The 23,100-nt window shown below is 52.9% G+C and overlaps 1 protein-coding gene across 16 annotated transcripts in view; it reads left to right on the top strand.

Moving 5' to 3' along the window:
- PCBP3 (poly(rC) binding protein 3) overlaps positions 1 to 23,100 on the top strand; it is a 63,771-nt gene that overhangs the window by 2,411 nt on the left and 38,260 nt on the right. For 10 of the 16 annotated variants that reach the window (XM_075027800.1, XM_075027799.1, XM_075027797.1 and 7 more), the window contains exons 2-4: positions 1,954 to 2,044; positions 9,272 to 9,352; positions 10,617 to 10,722. In XM_075027800.1, the coding sequence (XP_074883901.1) occupies positions 10,657 to 10,722 (66 nt within the window). In that variant the 5' untranslated portion in view covers positions 1,954 to 2,044; positions 9,272 to 9,352; positions 10,617 to 10,656. Of the gene's footprint in view, positions 1 to 1,953; positions 2,045 to 9,271; positions 9,353 to 10,616; positions 10,728 to 15,466; positions 15,558 to 23,100 lie in introns of those variants that run through there. The other 6 variants (XM_075027791.1, XM_075027789.1, XM_075027801.1 and 3 more) reach the window with 6 other exon arrangements.

Here is a 23,100-nt window from a genome sequence, read left to right as displayed (position 1 = left end):
AGGCAGCTGCCTGCAGCGCTAATGGCAGCGCTTCCTCCCAGCCTCAGTGCTCTGCTGGAAGCGCTGCTTCTTCACCCTGCTAATTGGGGAGGTGAAATAATGGCACTAAGATGTGGCCAGCATACCCCCTGGTACCTGCTGGCTGCCTTTCCCTGCATGGAGGCTGCAGGGATGCCGGAGATGTGTGCCAGGCTGGGGGACAGCGTTTGTGTCCCTGGGGTGGACCCTTCACTCCCAGCCCTGGGGCAGTGATACCTGGGGCAGAGACAGGGGCATCCTTCATCCTCCTGCCCTGTCCCAGCACAGTGATGCCCATGGCCGTCAGCACAGCCAAGGGTTGAGGCTCTCACCTTTCTATGCTGCAGAAATAGGTCCACCTTTCATCAGGTTGGCAGGCAAGCTGGGTGCTACCCACCTCTCTGACTGCCTGTGGGGAAAACGCAAAGAAGAAAAACTCTTTTTAGCAGAGAAGGTCCCTCCTTTGAGCGTCCCCAAGGGGCTGTTTTGTGTTGAGGAGGGAATACAGGATTTTCCAGCGGGCAGGTTCCCCCCATTTTGGGGAAAGCCCATCAAGACTCGGCACTCCGATTGATGGGGAGCCCTTTACAGGAGCTACGGATGGTTGGCGACTTCCTAAATGAAGCAAGCACTCAGGAGTGCAAAAACTAAATGCTTTCCTCCAAAAATGGTATCATGAAGCGCTTTGAATTTTCCACCTTATTTTTCGGTTGCTTCTTCCCTTTGCCGAACCCCAAACTCTGGCCTGTTTGGACAGGCTTTGCGATGAGACACGCGGAAGAGAAATGCCATTCCCCAGCTGGGGGGAATGTGGTTCCAGCCCCCTTTGGTCTGGCAGCAGCCCATCACCAGGGTCTCATGGCATGTGCCCCCCAGCCCTGCCAGGGGACTGTTGGTATCGCGTCCACCAGCCTGGTGAGTGCACGTTGTGGGGAAACACAGGGTCAACCAGAGAAGGAGAAAGAGGGTCCGCATGCAAAGGCAAGCAGCCAGCCTCTCCCAGGAAGGGGTTAATCCTGGAGCTCCAGATCCAGTATCCTATTGCTGCCTGCTTTGGGTAAAAGCTTTTTTGGCTCCATTTCAAGGGCAGTGGCTGGAGGATGACTCATGCATCCCTGCCACCAAGGAGTAAACCCTCTTGTCCAGACTTTCCCAGCCCAAAGTGATGGTTTCCTGAAAATCCAAGTGCCCTGGAGGGCCCCGGTGTTTGGGAAAAGCTGCTTCCCAGCAGTGCTAGGACCCGCTTGTCCTTAGGGACTTGGGGTGGCAGCATCTCCGGCATGGATGCTGGGTGATGCTGAAGTGCTTGTGTGGGCGTCCCCAGGATGGGGACCTGCTGTGGTGGGCACAGGGTGAGTGACCAGCACAGGCACAGCCTGTCCGCACTCAGCTTGGGGTGGGAAGGGAGTAGGGTCTTTTTCTTAAAAGCCACTAAATGATAATAACTTAAGCAACGTATTTGGAAATGTAAGTGATGTGCTGCTGCAAGTGGAAGTAGCAAATGCTCTGCTTATTCCTGATGTTAGCGGCTGAGCTGCTGCTCACAGAGGGGTTTCTCACCCGGGATGTGTGGCTTTGCCGTGTGTGTGGTTTCGAGCTCCCCCCAACGTGTTCGTAGTGAACGTTGCACAAACACAGGACTCATGGAAACGCCGAACCACAGCCAGAGTGGGGCTAGGGGTGCTGCTGGGGGTCTCTGCCTTGAAAACGCCCACCTTGTGCAAGCACACCATGACATAGGCTCTGCCCCCCAGGTGTCCTCCCCCATGACATGGTTGCACATCTCTGGTTGCGACATCTTTGCCCCATCACCGTTGTGAGGATTTTGGGGGGGTTGCCGCTGAGCAACTGAGTGCCTTGCATTGCACTGGGGCACGTTGTTTGGAGGATGCTTTTGCCCCAGCGCAGCCTGACTCTCATCCCTTTTGTCTGCAGGGCAAGAGCCGCCCTGCCGGCTGCACCGTCACCTTCCCAACGCCGCCAGATGTGCCTCCGAGTCGCACTGAGCAGGAGATCGGCCCAGGGGGTAAGGAGGCAGGAATGGCCCCGACGCATGTCCGGGGCTGCCCAGGGGTCTCCAGGTGTGACGGTGGTATGTCCCCCCACTCCCCGGCACAGGTCACGCTGGCTGGCGGCAAGGCACATCAGACCGGCTCTGTGCTACCGAGGGGTGGTGTGTGGCCGCTCCATCCCTTCTTACCCAGGTGATGTTAGGAAGCTGGGTGATCTATGATGAGGTCCCTGCTGCCCGTTGTGCTCCTGAAATTATAAAAATGAGGACTTTGGGTGATGGCAGTGGATGAGGGCATGCAGGTTTGAGTACCTGAAGTGAACATCTCTCTTTTGTGTGTTTTGGGAAAGCCCACAGGAGAGCCCCTCCTGGTGTGCAGGCAAAAAAATGGAGGGCTTGGAAAAAGTTCTGAGGTTTCAGGGTGAAATTATTTCATGCCAGGCAGCCTAATTCATCTCTGGAGCAACGCTGCTCAGGGCAGGAGCTGGACCAGAGACCTCCAGAAATGCTCACAGCCTGACTCACTCTGTGACTCTAGCCTTCCTTCAACGATTCAGTACTTAAAGGCTTTTATTTGACTGATAACATGAAGGCAATGTTTTGGGGAGCAGAAGAGAGGAGACTCCCAGGGTATCTGTGAAACGAAGCCCTTCTCTGTGACGGTGCAGCTCCATGGGGCAGGCAAGCCTCTCCACTGTGGTTGCCTGTGGCCACTGCATGAAATGCACCTTGGGAATCTTGGGAAGCTGCAAAGCCCAAAGCCAGTGGGCAAAATCCATAGGTTTCAATATCTCATAGCTTTGGGGGAGAATCTCCTGATCTGGCTATGTTGGCTGCTTTGTGTCAGGGGAGGAGGGTGCCTTGGGGACACCCAGGGTGGGCTGCCTGAGCTTGTCAGGGTGAGAGATCTTGCAGGACACATGAGGCTGTGATGGGGAGGACGGTGAGTGCATGGCGAGGTGCAGAGAAGCAGCCCTGTAGCATCATCGGGGTTTTAGTGTCTGCTGAAAAATCCACCTAGGGGGACCTCTTCAGGCAGCTTGCTGGTCTGGACACCTCTGTGACTCAGTTTCCCCACTTGGAAAATGTGTTACCCCTCCAGGGGATTTTGGACACCAGCATATGGCCACGGGATAGATGAGTGAGGGACTTGAAGTTGCCTGGTTTTACTGCACAGCTTGGGTGGCCATGGTCCCCAGGGGCACACGCCGATAGCTCAACTTCTGTCTCCCAGGACATTTCGTTGCACGTGGGCTCTGCGCCGGGGGTCTGGCTCCCCAGGCAAGCAGCGGAAGTGATGCTGTGCCATCTGATGGTTGTTACACCTCAGCCAGGGCTTCACTGGGCTCTGCCAGCCATCCGTGCTCCTCCTTCAGAGGACCAGGGTGCAAACCATGCCCAGATGCCATGCGTCCCAGCCTGCATGGTCTCCATCCTCGCCCTGGATTGCAGCCTCCTCCTTTCAAGCGTTGATGAAAGCTAACGTGCCTGTCAACAACAGCTCTCCCTGCCGTGGCTAGAAAACACCCCAGAGTTTTGCGAGTAGAGCTGACAATATCTGGCGAGACGTTTTTCCCTTGCAAGCACGCAGCAATAGTTTTGCCAGCTCTTAAGCAAGGGAAGAGGGGCAATGATAAAGGATGGAAGGAAAAAAGCGAACCCAGATGAATGGAGGATGGCACCAAATTTGCTGACCTTGCTCTCGGTTGCTTGTGGAGCAGAAGGAAAATGAATAGGAGGGGGTTGGCTGCTTGTGAATGGCCCCGAGAGCAGGACAAGGCTGTGCAGACCCTGGGGTCTCCTTGGGCTGACCTTTGCTCTGGGGTCTTTTGGGCAGAAACACCCTTCTGAAATGCATGGGTGGTCTTGGCCATGGGTGATGTCCCAGGGAGCTGCTGGTGGCATCTGCTGCTGGGGCACGGCTCTGGCTCAAGCGCTTTGACATCGGCATGTTACATCACTCCTAATCCTTTTAGGGATGTCTAGGTTTTGAAGAGAGCATGTCTGGCTTTCCAAATCCCATCCTGAGGACCTAAACTAGCCCACTCCAATGGACCTAATTCCTGTCCTTCCCCAAAGGTGAGGAAGTACCAGGGATTCCACTGCATACGGTCCGTCTCATCCCAGTGATTGCTTCTAAGGCTTCCTAAGCCCACCAAGGACTTCTCATGTGCAGTGAACCCTCAGCCCTTCATGGCCAGGGAGCGCTCTGGAAGTTTTAAAAACTCACCAGTTTTCCCCAAAGAGACACCAGCTGCTGTGTCTCCCTTGGTAGGGCACTTAATGGCTTAGCTTGCTGTGACCTAAATGAAATGTCTGCTTGTGCCAAAACCAAGGTCTCCACTAGGTACCCAAGCCCCCAGCGCTGCCTCCTCCACCCTCAGGGATGCTGGGGTCCCTCCAGGTGCACCGGATGCTGCTGCTGTTTGCAGGAAGAGGGAGGAAAAAGCAAAAGGCCGAGCTTCCCCCTCTCACCAACCGATTTGTCCTCTAGGAGATTAGTCCCCTTCCCTGGCTTACGGGGGGATTTGCAGCCGCTCCATCTGCTCGAGCCCAGCCGGTCAGCGGGTGCCAGGGAGGAGTGGCTGGAGCCCAGCTGCTGTCTCCGCTCCTGGGCATCCCAGGCAAAGCCACCCCTGGGTTTGCACCCCGGGTTAGGCATTTCTGGCTATATCCATCGGAAAGGAGCAAAAACCCCCAGAGCTACACAGGTGAAAATTCCGCTTGCTACGTGGTTTAGACCCAAGGATGTTTGTCGATGAAGCTGTGTGGAGCAATGGCAAGTTTTTTAGGCTGTTGTTGGCTGGTAGAAAGCCTTGAGGATGCTCGAGGACCTCCTTCCACCCAGGATGGTCCCAAGGAGATGATTTCCCTGTAAAACCTGCATGGCTTTTGGGAAAGCAGGCAGGCAGGTGGGAAGGAAAGCATCTCAGTGCACGCTTTCCCAGGTGGACCCACAACCTGCCTACCGGGGTTTTGCGGGTAAATGGGGGGAGTTTGCTGGCTCACAGTGCTTTTAGAGCCAGGTTTTCCAGAGGGGAAAACCAGGAGGTGATAGAGATGATACAGGGCTCTCCTCCTCTCACTCTTTAGCTCCCATCTCATCACCAGGCACTGTTTGAAGATGGTGGGTAGCAAAGAGGCTTGAGCTAAGTTAGGGAAGAGCTGATGACAAGAGGGCTTATGGAGGCTGGATTTATAGGGACTGACTGAACTAGGTTTGTGGAAGCGGTGGGGGGGGCTGCTGGGTGATGCCGGGGGCCTGGGCTTTGCTGAGTGCCATCCTGCTCCCAGGCTGTGGGGACCATGGGACAGGATACCCTTTGCCCATGCCCGGATCCTGGCCGAGAGTGAGTCTGGTCTGCGCTGGACCCAGGAACATGCTCCCCCCACACCACTGCCTTTTCGGCAGGCATGGGGCCATGCAAGACCCAGCCAGACCCCCTCCAGGGATGCTCCTGGTGGGGCAGCTCTCAGAAAGCACTGCGTTTTCTTCTAACGTGGCAGAAAATCACAAAGAAGGGAGCTCCAGGCAGCGGAGATGAGATGCTGAGACACCAATGCCATCCCCATCCTGCTCACCCACTGCTGCAGAGCCCGGGGGGGGACTGGTTTCAGCCCCCCGTCTCCATTCTCCTTCCCTTGCTGTTTCACCAGGAATACCGATGGAGGCTGCCAGGTGTCAGCTCAGAAATCTTTTAACTTTACCTCGTCTCCCCAAATGGACAATGTCTCTGCTCATTAGGTACCCGCCCAGGGGGCAGATGTCAGCTCCGCTCATGGCTTTTCTCAGCTCATCTCTGCCGAGACTCGTGATGACTTCAGAGCGCTCAGGTCCCATCACGTCACGCCGGCTCCTGCCCGCGGGGCTGCCCACTCTGCCTGCCTGGCGGCTGTGCCGTCCCGGTGGCAGTTCACCTACAGCCCCCCCACCTTGGCCTCACCACCTCCCCATCTTGAGGAGTGGGGTTTTGAAGGATGTTTGTTAAAAGGCTGGAAAATAACAGGCACCGGTGGCATACGCGTGGTGTGCGTGTGTGTGTGTGTGTGCAGAGCTGGATTCGGTCTCCCTTGCCCAGGCAGCGCCTGGGAGGAGAAGCCATCTCTGAAGTCTGCCCTTTGAGGCTGATGCGTCCCGACAGCTTGTTCACTGGGACATTAAAATCATTGCCTCTGTCTGCGTAAAACACCCAGTAAGGCGGATGATGGGAACGCAGGTCAGGGGAGGATTGTTCTCTCCCCTGCGTGATGAGCGGCAGCACTGGAAACCCCAAGCAGCAGAACAAAGCAGATCCCAACGGTGCAGGGGCTGCTGCACCCTGACTGGATGGGTGTGGGCTCCCCTCCAACAGGAAGGGAGCCAGCAGCTGGGGGGGACGATGCAGGTGGAGCCATCTTGCTGAGGTTCCTGTCTATAAGCTCAGGGATTTGGTGGTACGGGGGGAGAACATCCCCATCCCATCCCATTCCATCCGGTGCATCCCTCACCAGCTGCACAGCATGTTTTCCCAAAGAGCTTGAGTTTTCCCTGGGGGCTTGCAGCAAAGCAAGAGGACATCTGCAAGCTCTCCGTGCTCTCTGCAGATCTTGGACCCCACACAGGTGCCCCATGGTCCCAAACACAGGGGCAAGCAAGATGCCCTATGGGCACAGACAGCCAAGTACTTGCAGGTGAGGGGAAGCTGAAGCCCACCTTGGCTGGCTGAGTTTGCAGGAGAGGCAGGCTGGGTGTTGGAGCAGGCTTTTTATTTTGGGGGGTGTGGTATGTAGTAGGGGATATGGGAGGACCTGCTGGTATTTGGGATGGTAGGATAGAGCAGCGTGGCAGGGTTCTGAGGGGGCTGCTTCTGCATCTCCAGCCCAGAGTAGGCACAGAGGTGGGGAGTCTCTGGGCAGGGCTGCTGAAAACCTGAGCAAGCCTTGCTTTGAGGGGCCCTTCACAATGATTCCTGGTGTGATCTGCTGGTTTGGGCTGGGCAGCAGGGCAGTGTGTGAGCTGGGGTGCACTGGACACCTACCAAGGCACTGCCAGGGGCATCCCCTGTGCCTAGATGCTGCTTTGGATGCCCACAGATGTGTCCTCAAGAGCAGTGCTCATTGGATCACTCTGCCTGAGCGAAAGCAGGGGAGTTGTCACGGCCCCGCGGGACCAGGCGCAGGACCTGCTGACATGTGGAAGTACCCATCAGCTCCCCTCCGAGGCTGCGCACAAGCAGGGAGCCACACACATTTTGTTCACCTTTGCATCCTATTGATGACACGTGGTCAAACCCTCTTCAGAGAACGTTTGGCCACGTCTCCATGATTCCTCCTTACCCACTCAAGATTAAATGCTGTGAAATTTTGAGTCCTCTGGAATGAGGTGGCTGAGTCCTCCAGTACACGTGGGTGGCATCAAGCTGAGGGTGCTGCTGAGCCCCTGGGGGGTGCTGTCCTGCATGTGGTCCCTGCTGCTCAAGGTGCTTGGTGCCTCTCTGGGATGAGTTAAGGATGTTGAAATGTCGTAGTCTACAAAGGTTGACTTTTGGGGGGACTGGCCACATCAATGTGTTGGAATTCATTGCATCCTGGGGTGCTTTTATCTGGGAGCAATAGGCGTGATTTTGCTGGTATCTGGACATGTCTGCCACTCTGCTGTTCACAGGTGGCTCCTTCAGCATCCTGGGTGACCCCTTGTGAACACTGCTGACCAAATTTGCTAATGGGACCTAGTCCATGAGAGCTAGCAGACGAGCTAGCCATGCAGGGATGGAGCCGTGCTCTCCACTGCCATGGATCAGGAGATAGAAAGCTTTCGGTGTGATAAGCTGGCTGGTGTCTTTCTCACAGCACCAATGCATGTTTCACTGGAGAGAAACAACGAGGAAAAAATATTGACTCCTCTGCTTGTACTGCCAGAGCAGACACAAGGTGCAGGGGCTTTAGCCGTGCTGGAGAGAGGATTTGGGAGATGATGGTGAGGATGATAGTCTACCAGGAGACCAAAAAGTTGCTTGTCCATAGCTTGTGATGCTGCCTTTTAAGACAACTCCTGACTGTCTTGCATTGGTCATTGATGAGCAAGATACCGCTGTTGTGTAATGTGGGGACACAGGCAGCTGCCACAGCCAGTGCCTCTTTGGCCATGGTGGTGCTGCTGGATGGCTGTGCCTGGCAGAGGTCTTCTAGAAACAGCCCCACAGGAGGTGTCAGGGGATGCTTAAAGCAGCATGTGCTTTGCAGTGCTGAGGTTTCTGCTTGGAGGCAGCTTTTTGATTACGTGAGGTGCTCTTGTACCCATGCTGGAACTGAGGTTGCCCCCAGCATGGCACTGGTCCTCTGGGAAATGCAAGTGTGTCCATACCTGGAGGTGACCTGCACCTTAATAGCAGAGAACATGAGTTAGGTGGCTAGAGGAGCATGCAACTCCTCTGTGTGGTTTGCACACCTGCTCTTGTGCATCTCAGGGGGCTGCAAGACATAGAAATAGCAGTTTTAGAGACTGGCTTACAATTCTGCACCAAACATTTAGAGGAAAAAGCTGTGCTAGAAGCAGGAGTTCCTGTGCGTGGGTGTGCATGTGGCACACAGTGCAAGACCATAGGGTTGTGGTTGGGATTTTACCATGCAGCATGTTGGTTTAAGGGTGGAAGGGCTGTAATGTAACAAGAAGCAGAGCTGCTGGGAGATGGACCAATATTTGATTAAGAAAACTGCTGACAAATTCTTTAATGACGCATTTCCTGAATGCTAAGCCTTGTCTTGGAATGAACTCAAACCTATGACCTAGAAGACAAATAAAAGTTTCTTTCCTTGTGAATTCATGGGCTGCGTTGCTGTGGGTCACTGCTCTGCACCCGTGTGGGCAGTGGGGAGGCAGGATGTGCCCATGGGGCTGGGGTGGAGGGTCTTGTGCCTGCACTGGTGCTGGGGAGAAAGAGGGGGGTTTCCTTGCAACCCCTTGTCCTTCCTGCATCCTGAATCCTTGTCTGAGCCCCCTTATTCCTGTGTATTTTGATGAAGCTGGTGCTGTGGTCAGGGTTTTTCCTTCTTTCTCTCAATACTGAAATCAGTGACCAGAAGTTTGTGCTGATTGGCATAAAATATTACCAAGGCTTCCTCTGCTCCGGGCTGTTCTGCCCTTGTGCTTCCTTGGATTGTTCTCGGCCATGGCAGCAGTGTTGGGAGGATGCTTTTGTGGGTTCTCAGGTTGGGGGGCTGACCGGGCATGCCGGGGTGCTGAGATGCCATGCTGTCTTCCAGGTCCTTCCCTGCTGCCTCTGCTGCTGACCCCCAGCCATCTGCCCCGTGGGATCCCCAGCCTGCCCCACTGCTCCTCCAACGGTGAGTCACAGTTCAGGTTTTTCATCTTTTCCAATTTTTTTTGGCTATTTGGGCTTGGTGGGGGTTTTTGTTCCCTCTCTGTCTTTTGAGAGTCCATGGGGAAGGATGTTACTATTGTGACAGTTAATGGGATTTAAAATTTATTTTCCTTGTGTAGGCTCAGTGGAGAGTAGTGAAGTTCCTCAGGGTCTGTTGTAGGACCTGTCCTGCTTGCAGGTGACACCACCTGGGGATGCAGTCGCTACCTTGGAGGACATGGCTGCCATTCAGAGAGGCATATAGGGTATTGTAGGGAAAAAACATTAATTCTGAGGACAGTTGATCGCTGAGAGAGGATGTGTAGTCTCCATCCTTGGAGGTTTACAAGCCCCAAAGGGATAACGTCCTGGGCAACCTGCTCTGATCTTAGGGCTGACACTGCTGTGAGCAGCAGGCAGGACCAAAGACTGACCTCAGGGGGTCCCATGGGCTCCCCCCCACTGATGGGCTCCTTCCCACAGCAGCGGCATCAACCCCTCGAGCCCAAGTCACTGGGGATGAGCACGGTGGTTGCTGAGTCACTAGGAAGAGGAAGGTTTCCCCTTATAACCCACAAACTGCCCTGGCATGTCAAGAGCAGTGCCAAGTCCAAGCAATGAGTGGGGCCTGCAGCTCACCCACCCTGCCACCCAAAGAATATTTTGGGCGACAGAGAGCTTTTTCTGCCCTCTGGCACTCAGCTTATTAACGGCTCAGGCTGCTCGATTGATTTTATTGACGGGTAATGCATGCCCCAGTTAACTTATTGGGAGCAGCAGCAAAAATAAAGCAATAAAAATAACCCAGCACCCATGTCACTGAAACGTGCTGGATTATTTCCATTGTGGTTTGATTTCTGGATGAAGCAGACCCCTGGCTCGTGCTCCCCCCATGGGGGCAGTTCCCACAGCTGGACTGCTGGGCTGTGGTCACCTGGGGGGTCTTGCTGGGGTCACGTCCCGGGGACCCCCTCCTCCACAGCTCAGCTCTTTGGATGACTTCCCTTGGTTCATGGATGCTGGGACAGACCCTGCCCAAACCTGCTCTGAAGGTAGAGAAAAATATAGGCATGGCTTTGCTGCCTGCCCCATAAACAAGCTGGAGGTGATGCTCCTGATCATTTTGACCCGCCCAACCCAACCCACGTTTTATTTCTCTCTGAAATTCACTTTTCCTGGACGGTAAGTGGCCATCAGGTGTCCTTCCTCTGCGCTGTGCCTAACCTCTGCCATGTCCTGGTCTGCAGGCTCGTGCCGCGAACCGCTGGTTTCCGCCCCGCACTCAGCATGCCCTTTTCTAGTGCAACTGGACCCTCCAAGGAATCACTCTGGAGCTCGAGGCCAACCTGCAGGGTAAGGTAAGGCAAGCTCAGTCCTTTCAGCTGCACCAAGGTCTCCCTTAGGCTATAAAATGCCTGCAGGGAGGCTGTGTTTGGGCTCTGCAGAGAGAGGTGCTGTGGCACTGCAGGGACTCGGCTCCCTGTGAGAGGCAATGCTGCAGCCTGGGCAAAAAAGGGAAGGGGTTTTTCTCCCTGCACAGTGCAATCCTGCTAGCAGGGCTTCTATGAGAGGTGTGTTTTGCTGCTGGGGCCTCTCTCTGCAAAGGGGCCAGCGCAGTCGTGCATCCATGCAGGCCTCCCGTCCTGCTGCCTCTGCCCCCGTTGTACTTGGCCGCCTGCTTTCCACCACGGTGGTCACAGGGGTCCATTAAAACCACCTAAAGAGCTAAGCTGGGAAGTGCGTAGACAGGGTCATTTTCATCAGCCACTCTGCTTTTGTTACTAAAATAGATCTGCTTTGGCCTGGGGCCATCGTGTTGTCCCAGGCATTGACTATCACAAATGGACGGCGGGGCAACATTTTCCATTAGTGAAGAGGACGACATGCGTCTCCGAGTGAGAAGACAGCTCCATAAAGCAGAAACGTTGTAGTGACAGACAAATCCACCTCTCTTCTCTCCCTTTCCTTTTAAAAGTGTCGCTAATCCCTGTTTTCTGCACAGAAAACCCTGGGAGAGACCGTCCAGAGCAACACTCTATACCTGCAACAAGATGGTGCATTTTGGATAAGGGGATAGAGGTTTCTCAGAGGAGCTGCAGGTGACCCAGTAAGGTGCAGCAGAGGTAGAACTTGCCCAAAAACCTGCAAGGAGGCTTGTCCATGGTCACTGGTGACGCGGTGGGTACTGGTTACGCCCGTTCTTGAGCATGTATCGTCTGAGGTCCGTGACCATCTGCAGCTCCCACGTGCTATGGGCAGCCTCTTACAAACACATCCATCTGTAGAGGGGCTTTTGCGGGGGTGGAGGGCAGCTTTGTCTTTCCTGCTGGTAGCCTGAAGGCCATGAGCTGAAGGAAGATGCACTTGGGAGTACATCCCTGGAGGCCCCTGCCTCTTCCCAGCTTGCTGTCATCTCCTTGAGCACAGCAGGTCTTGGGGAAGGGATCCCCATTGCCAACCCCAGGAAAACTGGGACATGTCCTTGCTGGGGGAGCTGAGTATCCAGCCTGGGATGAAGTCCCTAAACTGTCCTCCCACAAGTGCTCATAACCTAAATCTGTCCAGGAAGTGCATTCTATTCTCTGGCTTTAGTGAAGATAGTTTTCTGCAGTAAGTGGTTATTAAAGCATCATTTGGATGAACATCACAACATCCCACAGCTCCCACCTCCCTCCAGGAAGGTCTCCGACCTCCTTTCTCTGCCTTCCCATGCTCGCTGTCCAAGATCTCATCCCTTCTCCCAGGCCTGTGCCCCGGCCCCTCTCCCACATCCTCAGGCAGGAGGGAAGCCTGGTGCCCAGCTCTGCGCAAGCCAGCAGCTTCTGGCTCAAAATGCAAAGCAAGGTGTGGTTTTCATTTTAAATGCTAAGCCCTCTTCAAGGCTGTCTTGGACCTCTTGCCCCATGGGATTTCATCCTTTGAACTCAGAGCTGATGCTCTGTGTGCGGTATCATGACTTTTTTATAGAAAAACTATAGGTGCAGGGGACACCTGGAAGAGGACTCTGGTTTTGGAGACCACTTGGCACTGGGAAACTGCTGCTCCTCCATCTCACATCCAGGCAATGCAACGAGTGGTCACTGCTGATGCTGGGGGCTGGAGATGCTGTGGGGTTAGCAAGGTGCTCGGGTGGGAAGTGTCCATGCAGGCAAGGGGAAAAGGCTGTGACACGAGGCTGTGGGGTGGTGGTGGGGACATGCCCGCCAGTGGCAAACGATTTCCCAGTTTGACCCTTCTGCTTAATCTGAACTTGAAGGTGAACGAGCAAAGCTAGCGGCATTGATCTGGGATGCGGCTGATGAGTGCCGTGCCCTGCGGAGAGCTCAGCCCCCAGCGTCAGGTCCCTTTCTCACCATTTTTTTTCCTGCCTCCCCTTCACGCCTTTCCAAAGCGATCAGTCAGAGTGGGGCCTGGCGTGGCACCCCACGCCACTGACCTTGCTGGGGGCCAGGGAGACGCCATATAGGCGCCTGCGGAGAGCTGCCCCACTGTCTGAAGGGCTTCTCCCAGCCCCAGCTGCCTCTCCACTGCCGGTAAGCCTGGCATCTGCCTGCCATCAGCTCAGAGGTGCAGGGAGGCACATTTCTCATAGGTAATGAAGTTGTCTGCCGAGCCGCTTGCTGATTCTCCTGACTCAAGGGGTCCGATGTCTTAATGAGGTGTTTAATTCAGACTCGGCTTGCAGGGCAAAATGTAACTTGAAGCATCTCCACGCTGGTCTTAAATCTTTAGATAAAATGCTGTACGAACTGGCAAATTGTGTTTCTTTTACTCATTGGGAAACAAAACCTGAGGCTGGAAACCTAGAAATTGCCTTGGCTAATGTGTAGAAAGCTTGGTTTTGGGGGAAAGAAAGATGATATGCCTTCCCTCAACATCTTCCGTGCTTTAGCCACAGATTTTCTGCAGCTGAAAATAACAAACCATTTTAATCTAAGTATTGCTTGTTCTGATCTTTTAATCCAGCTTGCTTTCTATCGACAGAGTGGCCTAAAATTATTTCTCCGCCTGCCTCTCTATTATATAATTATTCAGAAGATTACTCGGGAATGAGATTTAACTGGGCATCACTGAGGAAGGATGAGGGGGCTGCAAACGGGGAGCTGCAGGGCTGGAAGGTGGGGCGGGGTTCTTCTCTCCCTTTGCACACCGGCCATCACAAAATGTGGGAGGGGAAAGCAGCGAGCTGAGTGCTTTTGGCTGTGTCCATAGTTTGCATTTGAGTATGGCAGGTTTCTTCCTTAGCTTATATTTGTTGGACTAAAATGCCCCATCATCTGGCTGGTGGCTGGAGAAGTGTGACCCTCCAAGCCAGAGGGGATTTCAGGTGAAGCCCTGCACTTCTCTGCACCATTTGGGGCATTTTATGGCTGTACTTCTGTCTTTGATAACAGCATGGTGAGACAGCGCGGCCTTGGGAAGGACCTGGAAATAGGGACTGTTCTCCTGATGCTTCTGGTCCCTCCCTGTGCAGAGCCATGGGGGGGGGAACAGCTGCAAGGGAGAATCAGCATCCAGGCTGAGTGCCGGGTCGGGATGTCGTGGAGATGCCAAGAAGGCATGGAGGTGGCCAGAGCTGTGCTTTTTCACCAAAGGCCAAGCTCAGCTGGTTCTTCGAGGAGCCTTAGGTGGTTACACTTAGATAAGAAGGGCTCAAGGCCTTGGATGATAGGATGGCTGGGGACAGCTGCTCTGCAGAAGTAACTTCACTGAAATTCAAGGGCAGATGCCAGAGGTAGTTTCACTTGGGGCTTTCCATTGGCAGGGGCGATGAACAGGCATATTGCTGGCACAAGATGGCACAGCCGAGGGATTTGCCAGGTGGAGACTCGGGTTGCCAGAAAAATGCAGCTTCTGACTGGCGTGACCCATGGGCTTGAGCTTTGACAGAAAAAACAAGATGTCTTGGGCTCCAAAAATTCCTTTTCCCTTCCCCAGACTGAGTGTCCTGACACTGATGGGCTGGTACCTGCGGTTACCAAGGGAAGGCCAGGAGCTGCTTGGCCTGTGGACGATGGCTGGCTGGGATGTGGTGGCTCAGAGCTGCTGTCCCCTGGGAAATACAGAGCTGGGGCAAGGAGGGACCCCCAGCGGCAAAGTCAGATGCTGGGAGCTGTGGCTTGTCTTGCCTTGCTGCATGGGGCCTTGGGGACACTTCTGGGGCAGAACATCCCCACAGTTGTGCTGCATTTTAGGTTTGGTGAGTGTTTGTGGGGCGACACTTTGAAATGCCCTTTGAGCCTGGCACGGCCGTGCGGTGGTGGGAGCAGGCACTGCCTGCCTGGAGCATGCCACGCTCCCTCCCTTGCACTAGGTCCTTCTTCTAAGAAAACTGTTTCAGCAGACCCTCTGCCTCCAAGGCAAGAGACTTTTCGTCTCTTGGAGCAGTTGGTTGGTGCAACCGCTGTCCATTAGCTGGGAGGGCTGCAGAGGACGGGATCAGCCTGGGAGGGGTCAGGAGCAACATGGGGGCACAGGATAATCTTTTTTTTTGGTGATGGAGCAGTTGTAGCACATCCCCTTCCTCCGAGGCTCAGGGAGCCAGCTGAGCTCTGGGGTCTGCAGTCAGGGCTTCAGCCTGGTCCTTCCCTCTGCGGCTGCTGCCTCCGAGATGGAGGGTTTAGCACAGCCCATCGCCAGCAGCCAAATGTGTGTTGCGGTACGCCTTTCTCTCCCTCCCGGAGGCTCTGTCCCTGAAGTGGGTGGGCAGGCACGCACCGCTCTGCCGGTACCCTGGTAAAGCATCTTCAAATTTCCCCCTGCACACAGGCAGAGCTCTGGTGCTTATCTCGTACCCGAACTCCTTTCTCCTTTATGTTGAAAGCATTGGCTGGTTCGCCCTCATTGCCTTGAGGCAACCCGATTTGCTCAGTGGCCTTTAAAAAAAAAAAAAAAATAAAAATCAAAGCCCACTGAAATGACAAGAACATCAGCCATGGGTGCATCCCCCTTTCCAGCAAACCGGGGGATTTGGGAGAAAATAGGTCACGTGGTCTTCATCCCATGCCACGTGGTGGACCTCCCAGGGCCAATGAGGTTCAGAGCCCTCTGCGCTGTACGGCGAAAAAAATCACTGGGATTTTTTTTTCCCCCGTAGCATTTTTCATCCTTTCCAAACGTGAAAAGACTGGCCATCTGTCCGGACCCCCCTCACACCAAATCGGCACTAAAGCGGCTCTTTGGGGAAGGTAAGAAGATTTAAAAGATTGTGCTGGTGGAAGACCACCTGCCGCGTGCAACTTTTCTTATCAATAAAAATCAGGGAAGTATCATTAAATGAGTCAGGTCTGGGGCTCCAGTATGAGTTAGAAGAGCTTTGAACGCTTAAGAGCCGTCTTAAGTGAACGTTTTGTAGAGGAAATTTAAGTCTGTGTTGGAGAAAGGTGGGATTATGGGAGAAATAGGTGCGCGAGCAAGGGGGTTAGCTTAAGTTAACATCTGCTCCTTAAGTCTCTCCTATAAGATATTTGAAAAATATTTTTACAAAATTGTTTTGCAAAACATTTTTGCAAATTTGTTTTGAGAAATTGTCGTTCTCTGTTATAGTGTGCATTATGATGATAAAATTCAATTTCACCTGTGTCTTGTGGCTAATGCCAAAGACTGTATCCCTCGGTAGGAAAGCATCCATCTCTGCATTAACCAGAATATTCAGCCATTCCTAATTTGTGTGATTTACAGTTCAGGCTTTGGACAGTGTCATTTATGTATGTGCTCGGGTGGGAATAACACAAATCAAATTGCCTTAAAGAAATTGATAAAAAACTAACATAGATGTTAATCACGTCTTAGTCTGGCAACATAATAAAACCCCCAACCCCATTTGATTTAGTTTTTACCTTTTAGTTCTATTTCCATTATTTTTTTTTCCTTGTGCCAGGGAAATTTGATTTGGAGAGAGGAATACCTTTTATTACGAGGCTCGCTTTGTTTTCTTTTCTGTTGCCTTCAGATACCCATTTTACTCAGGGTGGCTAAATTCTTTCTGATACCGTCGCATTTCTATTTCATTTTCTTTGGTTATACCATTGCTTTATAAGTAGAAAAGTGAAATATTCGTTGCAAAGGTTATAGAGGACTTAAATGCTGTTGAAATCAATCCCAAAATATCATCTCCTTATTATGAAGGGAAAATGTTCTCAGATGTATTTTTCTTGTAATCTGAGTTTTCTGGGATAATGTAATTTTAATGTGAACCATATTAGAAAATCTTATTTTGTTAGTCAGAAGTCACGTCTGGCTTAGAAATAAACCAGAAACAGTGGATCAAGGGCATTGTGTTTAAGTTTCCATAAAATGATTGACCTTTGTTTTGACAGATGCAAAGACAGATGCTAGCCTGCATTTTGATACAGAAACCAAACCCTGAAAAACAGCAGTTTTTCCTAATATCTGGGGATTTGCTTTTAATACAGAATTCCAAAATAAATCAGTAATATTTCTGAAGATCTTAATCTCAGACTTTCCTCCTCTTTTATGGATTGATTTATATAAACATTTTTAGTATTCTCAGATACAAAAGCAAATTTGAAATTCTTTCTTCCTGAGAAATAACTGTAAAAAATGTTCTTTTAATTTTGCTGAATTAAGAGGACATTTCTTTCTGAAGAAAACTGATCATTTTGGGGTGGGGGAAAAAGGCTACTGATCAAGACCAAGGGAAAAAAAACCCTCTTTAAGTGGTTTCAACATTATTTTAATGTTCATATTGCAATAGGTGCAAAATCAGGCTTCAAAATGCATTGGAGAAGCTGTGGGATTTTAGCGCATAGGATCAGAAAATATGAATGCTGTTAGAATCAGTGGCATGGGATGTGCAGAGTGGACCAAGAAAACCACCTCCGCAGTGGAGAGCACTGATTTGAGGTGGAAGCGGAGGGGACCTGGGCGCCTGCATGGGGAGATGCTCACCACCTTGCAAGATGCTCTTTCTTGGTAACTACCAATGATGCTTCTACCATCCCTGGTTTGGTGGTCCCAGGACTGCTTTTCTGAGGCGGTGATTATTTTTTTCCTCCAAGTCAGACACCCACTTGGAAAATGGGCATTCGCTGTGCAGCAAGTGGAGAGGGCACCTTGCCGGTGGCATGCTGTTGGCCAGTGTGGCTCCCTGTGTCAGGGGGGCTCATGCCTGGCACACGGGGACAAACTCGATCCCGCCGGCGGCAGAGCACTTGCAGCCCCAGCTTGGATCTGTAGCGAAGCGACGTGCCTGCTCTTGGTGAAGCAGAGGATGCCTTCCTGGCCCTGGGGCATGCTGTGCAAGGTGGCACCTCTGGCATCGAGCCCCCATTCCTGCAGTGCAAGGGTGGGTGGCAGCCTGCATGACTTGAGTTTGCCAGGCCTCTGCAGCTGCTTTTTGGCCAGCTGAAATGGAAATTGAATTTAAATGCTTTGCCAGTGGGTGAGGGCTGTTCCCATCCCTGTAGTGAGCTTTTTTCAGCTTCCCACTGAGTGCATCCGTCCTGGTGCTGCGATTGTGCACACACACGTATCTGGTTTAATTTCTTTATTTTATTTGGGCTTTGCTAAATGAGCTGGTAGCAGGCAGCGGGCGCCAGTACGGGGCACCCCACTGACACCAGACCTGTTCCACCCCATGGATGCATCGTCCACTGGAGCTGCTGGGGTACCACCCGTGGCAGAGGCAGGTTGGGGTATCGGTGGCGCATCCCACCCTGGATTTCAGCAGAGACCCGCAGCCCCGTGGGGATGGGACCGCTGCAGCAGCCATGCCCTTGCAGCCAGGGCCAGGTTTGAGGACAGGGGTGGCTGTCGCCCCTTCCCCAGCAGCCCTGGTTCCCAGCCAAGCAAATTCACCCATTCCCTTGCCTTTGCATTTTGCTCAGTGTTTAGACCTGAGGTCACAGAGGACCTACCACGGGGAGGAGAGAGGAGAAGGAGGCTTTCCTTGATTTTAATCAGGGTTGAGGTTTAGTTGAAGTGAAAACAGATTGGGAGTGACAGTTTTGGAGCCTGCTGTCAGGGTCTGAGCGTGGCGCGGCGGCAATCCACCCCCGGCCGCTGAGGGCCCCCGTCCTCCTCCTTGCCGGCCGAACCTGGGGAGAGCCACCGCTGCCAACTGCGGGATGGGGGCCGTGCAGCCCGGCTCCACTGCCGGCATGGCCGCCGGACGGCTTTGTCACACGCCGCCCCTGCATCCTCCTTCCTCGCGGTGCTTTCAGCTGCGAGCAGCGTCAGGCAGGACATGGCCTTGCAGTGGCCACCGAGCGTGGACTCACCCCCGCTGCCTTCTCCAGCCCTGTGCAAATGCATGCTTGAAAAAGGAAGGATGGGGTTAGTGCTGCATCCCGACCGATCTGCTCGGTCCTGACTGAGCAATGCCAGGTTCCTTCTCCAGGGCAGGGATATACCCCAAGGGTCTTCCTTCCCATGTCTCCTATCAGTCTCCCATTCCCAAAGAGCATCTATGGCCAGGGTGAAGGTCACGGGTTTAGGCTTGTGGAGAAACAGCACAGGCAGAGCATTGGATCCAGCCCTGAGCCCAGAGGAGCTGGGATTTATGCGGCCAGGCTGGCCAGGGCTCCCCCGCTGGTCTTGCTTGGTCCCTGCGCATTTTGCATGGAGGGGACCAGCAGGATGATGCTGTACCCAGTCTGTCTCTTATGTCCCCAGCATCGTGGGGGGAATGGGAAGACCTGCCTGTTACCCCATTCCTGGATCAGGAGGGGCTAGGACCTGCCCCAGGTGCTTTGAGAAGTCTAGTGGCGTTCATGAGAGCAGCCCCAACCACCCCCATCTTTCATCCTGCATAGCATCTACTTTAAAAAAAAAATAAATCAGCTAAATCAGTTACTTTTTGTAGAGACTGAGCATGGTCAAAATAACAGGCTCCTTGCCTGTCTTGACCTGGCACCTCCTGTTTGCCCCCGTGTGCTCTGGGTCAATCTGTCTGTCTGTCCACCGGCACCTGGACCGACCCCTCCAGGGCAGCTCATGTGCTGTGAGCCTCGTCCCTGTTTCCAGGGATTAGAGAGAGAGAAATGGAGATGGGATGGGATGAGATGAGGCAGTAGATTGCTTCGCTCTCAGGATGAAGGGATTTGTGGACTGCCCCCAGATCAGTAGATTGAAAGCGGAGGGAAATTACTGGGATGATGCTGCCTGTGGGATTAAAGCCAGGGCAGCCAGGAGGCTCTGGAGGAGGGGAATGAGGGGGGTTGTGGATGGGGGGGCCACGGCATGCCTGATCCTCTGAGCTGCGGGGAGATGCTCCTGGTTGCGTCCTTATCTGTTTCGGAGGATGCACTGGAAGCAGATACCTGCCAGCCCCAGCTCTCCAGGATGCCTGAAAGGGTGTGCAGCATGATGAGCCAAGATGGAGAGAGGGATGAGGGGACAGGAGGCCATGTCCCTCATGCCTGGATCAAGAAAAATAGTGGTGGTGGAATTTGGTGCCTGCGCTGCAGGTGTTGTGGCCACACATGCATCCGTGCAGCAGCCGCATAGAAACAGCACAGGCAAAAGTCTTGTGCTGGTTGAGTCCATTCAGCTCTTTTAGGTGAGGACTGAGTTATCCCCTCGAGGTTATGGTTAAGGCTGTGCAGTCTCTGGCACAGCAGCAGTATAAACGTGCCTGTTGCTTTCTGCTTTCCCGAGGCCCCAGAGGTGCTCTCCTCTCAGCTGCCCCCCCAGTTAAAAGGATGCCAGGAGTGTGCCTGGAGCTCTTTGCAGAGCTGTGCCTTCTCGTTTCCAGGCTGCTGGAGGACAAGCCTCTTGTCCTCCAAGGTCCACACAGCTCCCTGTAGTCCCTCCTCCTTTATGAGCAGCTGGCATGGACCTATGGCCATGAGCATCCTTTTTTGGCTGTCCTTTGGCCTTCTGCTGAAAAATGGCATGTAAAAACTGGCACATAGGGAACTGCTATCTGATTATCTCACCCCTTGATCTCCGGAGGCGTGTGCTTCCAAAGCTGGCTGTGCTGGCATCCTTTGGGCAAGACATGGGTCCTTCAGACCTGATACACAGACCCAGCAGAGCATCCCTGGGGCATCTGTCGAGGCATCTCCCAGTGCGAGGTGGCGTCTCCTGGCTCCCATTCCTTAACCTCTGGCTGGGGGGAAAAAGGCTAAATTGAGTGCATCCCTGAAGCATGACCGACCCTAGGCATAGCTCAGTGTCAAGGTTGTAAGTGCAGTTGTCCAACAGAGATCAACTTTATTTGCAAATACGCAAATGTTTGCAAGATTTAAACAATGACGACTGGCAGAATGACACCGTCACCAACAGCACATGGCTGTGGGGAAGCTCTTTTCCAGTGCTTGACCTGGATCTTCTTCACTGCAGTTTAAGCACCTCACTCAGGAACGTTACCCTGTCTCCCACCACCCTCCTGTCCTGCAGAGTCTTGGTTCCTGCAGCCCTTCCCTGTAGGCCCCAGGGATCTGGGGCTGCTCTCTGCTGGCTGGATCTCTCATGAAGACCCACCTTGTCATTCTTGGTTTCCTTCTGCTGATCCTGCAAGTTGAGTTGTCGCTCCCAGCCATTTTCAGGTGGATGGGGAGCTCTTCCTCTGTTTCTGTACACTTAATTGCACACATCCAAGCTCGGTACTTTGCCTTGCTGAATGGCATCTTATTTTCTCCCGTTTGCAAAGCTCGCTTTGGCTTCTTGCTCTGCTCTCCAAGAGCTTCCCCCACCTGGGTTGTCACCTGGCAGTTTAACAGGAGTGCCACCAATAAATGTTCTGGGGGGGTTTTGAGCATTTGCCAGCCATCTTCAAATGGTTTCATCTGCCCCCAGGTTTCTCTGGCTCTTTCTGAACAAAGCCACGTAGGACAGTATTAACAGCCTTGTTACTGCCACCCCTGTACTACCCGTTAGGGTATATCCCCCCTCTGTGAAGGCTTATCCTAGGGGGTGTTTATTGCCAGTGCTTGCAGAAATGCTGGAGGAGCTGCCCTGGCTCCCTTCACGTCACACAAGTTTCTCCATTCTCCATTGGCTCAGTCCAGCTGCCCTCTGCAGCACCACTGGTGGTGTTTCACAATGTCCCACTGCATGTTCAGGGGCGCAGACATGGAGCGTGGCACTGAAGGAGTCATCTTCCCAGTCTCCACAGTGCAAGGCTGTCTCAGCTAATTCATGAAAGCTTTGGGATTTTTTCCTGTCGCTTGCATGCTGCAGCAGAATCCACCCCACTCTGGAGTGCTGAGCCCTGCAGCAGCGTCCAGGCTGGGGGTGCAATGCAGTGCTTCTGGCTCTGCCTTCCTGAGATGACCAGGTCACCCAGGCTGAGCAGAGACCAAGCCAACAGTTGGTCCTTGCTGGTCCATCAGCAGCTCTTCTGGGGCCCTTGCTCCCAGCCTCTCCAAAACATTGACTTGGGCATGGAGGGACAGCCAGTATTTCAGACAAAAACTGTAATGGATCATTTTTATCTGTTCTTTAATCAGCTGGCAGACCAAAGGAGATAGAGCAACCTTCCTTATCACAGGAAATGTTGTTTTCTCAGCACACAGGGTCTTGAGTCCACCCAGCACTTGCTAAAGGCTCACAAACATCTGAGGATGCTCTTGGTCGCTAAGTCGTAATGGACCCAACTGAGCAGGGCAAAGAGTGTTGGCTGTCATCGCCTCATGAGGTGAAATTTCTGACGTACTTAAGCAGTTTGACATTCACCAAAACCACTATTTTTATTTGCAAATTATTCAAACTGGAAGTGGCTGAATTAAAGTGTGTTGTTCTCATCCACCCACTCACGCCAGCCTTCCAAAACGAGCTTTAATTCACTACGAAATTAAACAAATTTAGTGAAGATCCATTATTATTCCAAGCAGGGTTATCTCAGCTTGTCATGGTGGTGGTTTAACAGGTTCAAGTCACTGATTTTGCTCAGTGTCCCACAATCAAAGAGCCCTGAAACCAGCCCAGACAGGGTTTCCTGGCTTGCACATGGGCATCTAATATCCTGCTCTTACTACACTGAATTTCTCTCACTGTTGTGAGTCCAACCTCTGCTTGCAACACAGCAGCAGCTCATGTGAATGAATGGAAATTCTGCATCCCACAGATCTCTGCAGATACATATCTCAGGTACGGCTACATAAATTTCCTCTAAACCTCATAATCAACTTAGGCCTCCAAGTTTTGTCCCCTGCAGATGTATCAGGGCAAGAGGTAGGTGCTATCATCCTGCTGTCCTGTTGCATGGGATGAAATGATGTTCAAGACCTTCATCCTGGGGAGATTGGTAGGGAAAAGCTGCAGCTTTGTTCTCTAGCCTTCACACAAAAGATCGGGTTTATGGCACCACCATTGCGACAAAACCAGTCGTTCTCCTCGGACTGGGCTTGCCTTAGAGATGGTGGAGACTAACACCATCTGACATGCGGGGCCCAATTCTGATTTCATGCGTGATTGCACATCCCTGCACTAGCCATGCCAGGGTTGCACTTCTGTGGGAAGCTGCTGCTGGTCTTGGTTAACTGTTGAGGTGCAGTAGGCTGCGATGAACCACACATTGCTCAGAGGATAAGCAGGGATTCTCACTGAACATCCCTCCCTGGGTTTCCAGTGTCCATGCGCTGGAGCCAGGGGGTTCTGCTACTCTTTGTTGCAGAGACTTGCCAGCTTTCCTGGTCTGTGCTGGAGGTATGTGATGCTGCGTTTCTATTCCTCTTGGTTTATCCATCAGGTCAGAAATAGCTCTGAAATGTGTGAAACCTCACTGAAAACCTACAAATGTTCACCAGAGGCAAACGAGGCTGA

Source organism: Buteo buteo, chromosome 5 (genome assembly GCF_964188355.1).
Source record: "Buteo buteo chromosome 5, bButBut1.hap1.1, whole genome shotgun sequence".
NCBI lineage: Eukaryota > Metazoa > Chordata > Aves > Accipitriformes > Accipitridae > Buteo > Buteo buteo.
Note: the sequence above shows the minus strand (reverse complement) of the source record. Positions and strands in the feature narration are given on the sequence as shown.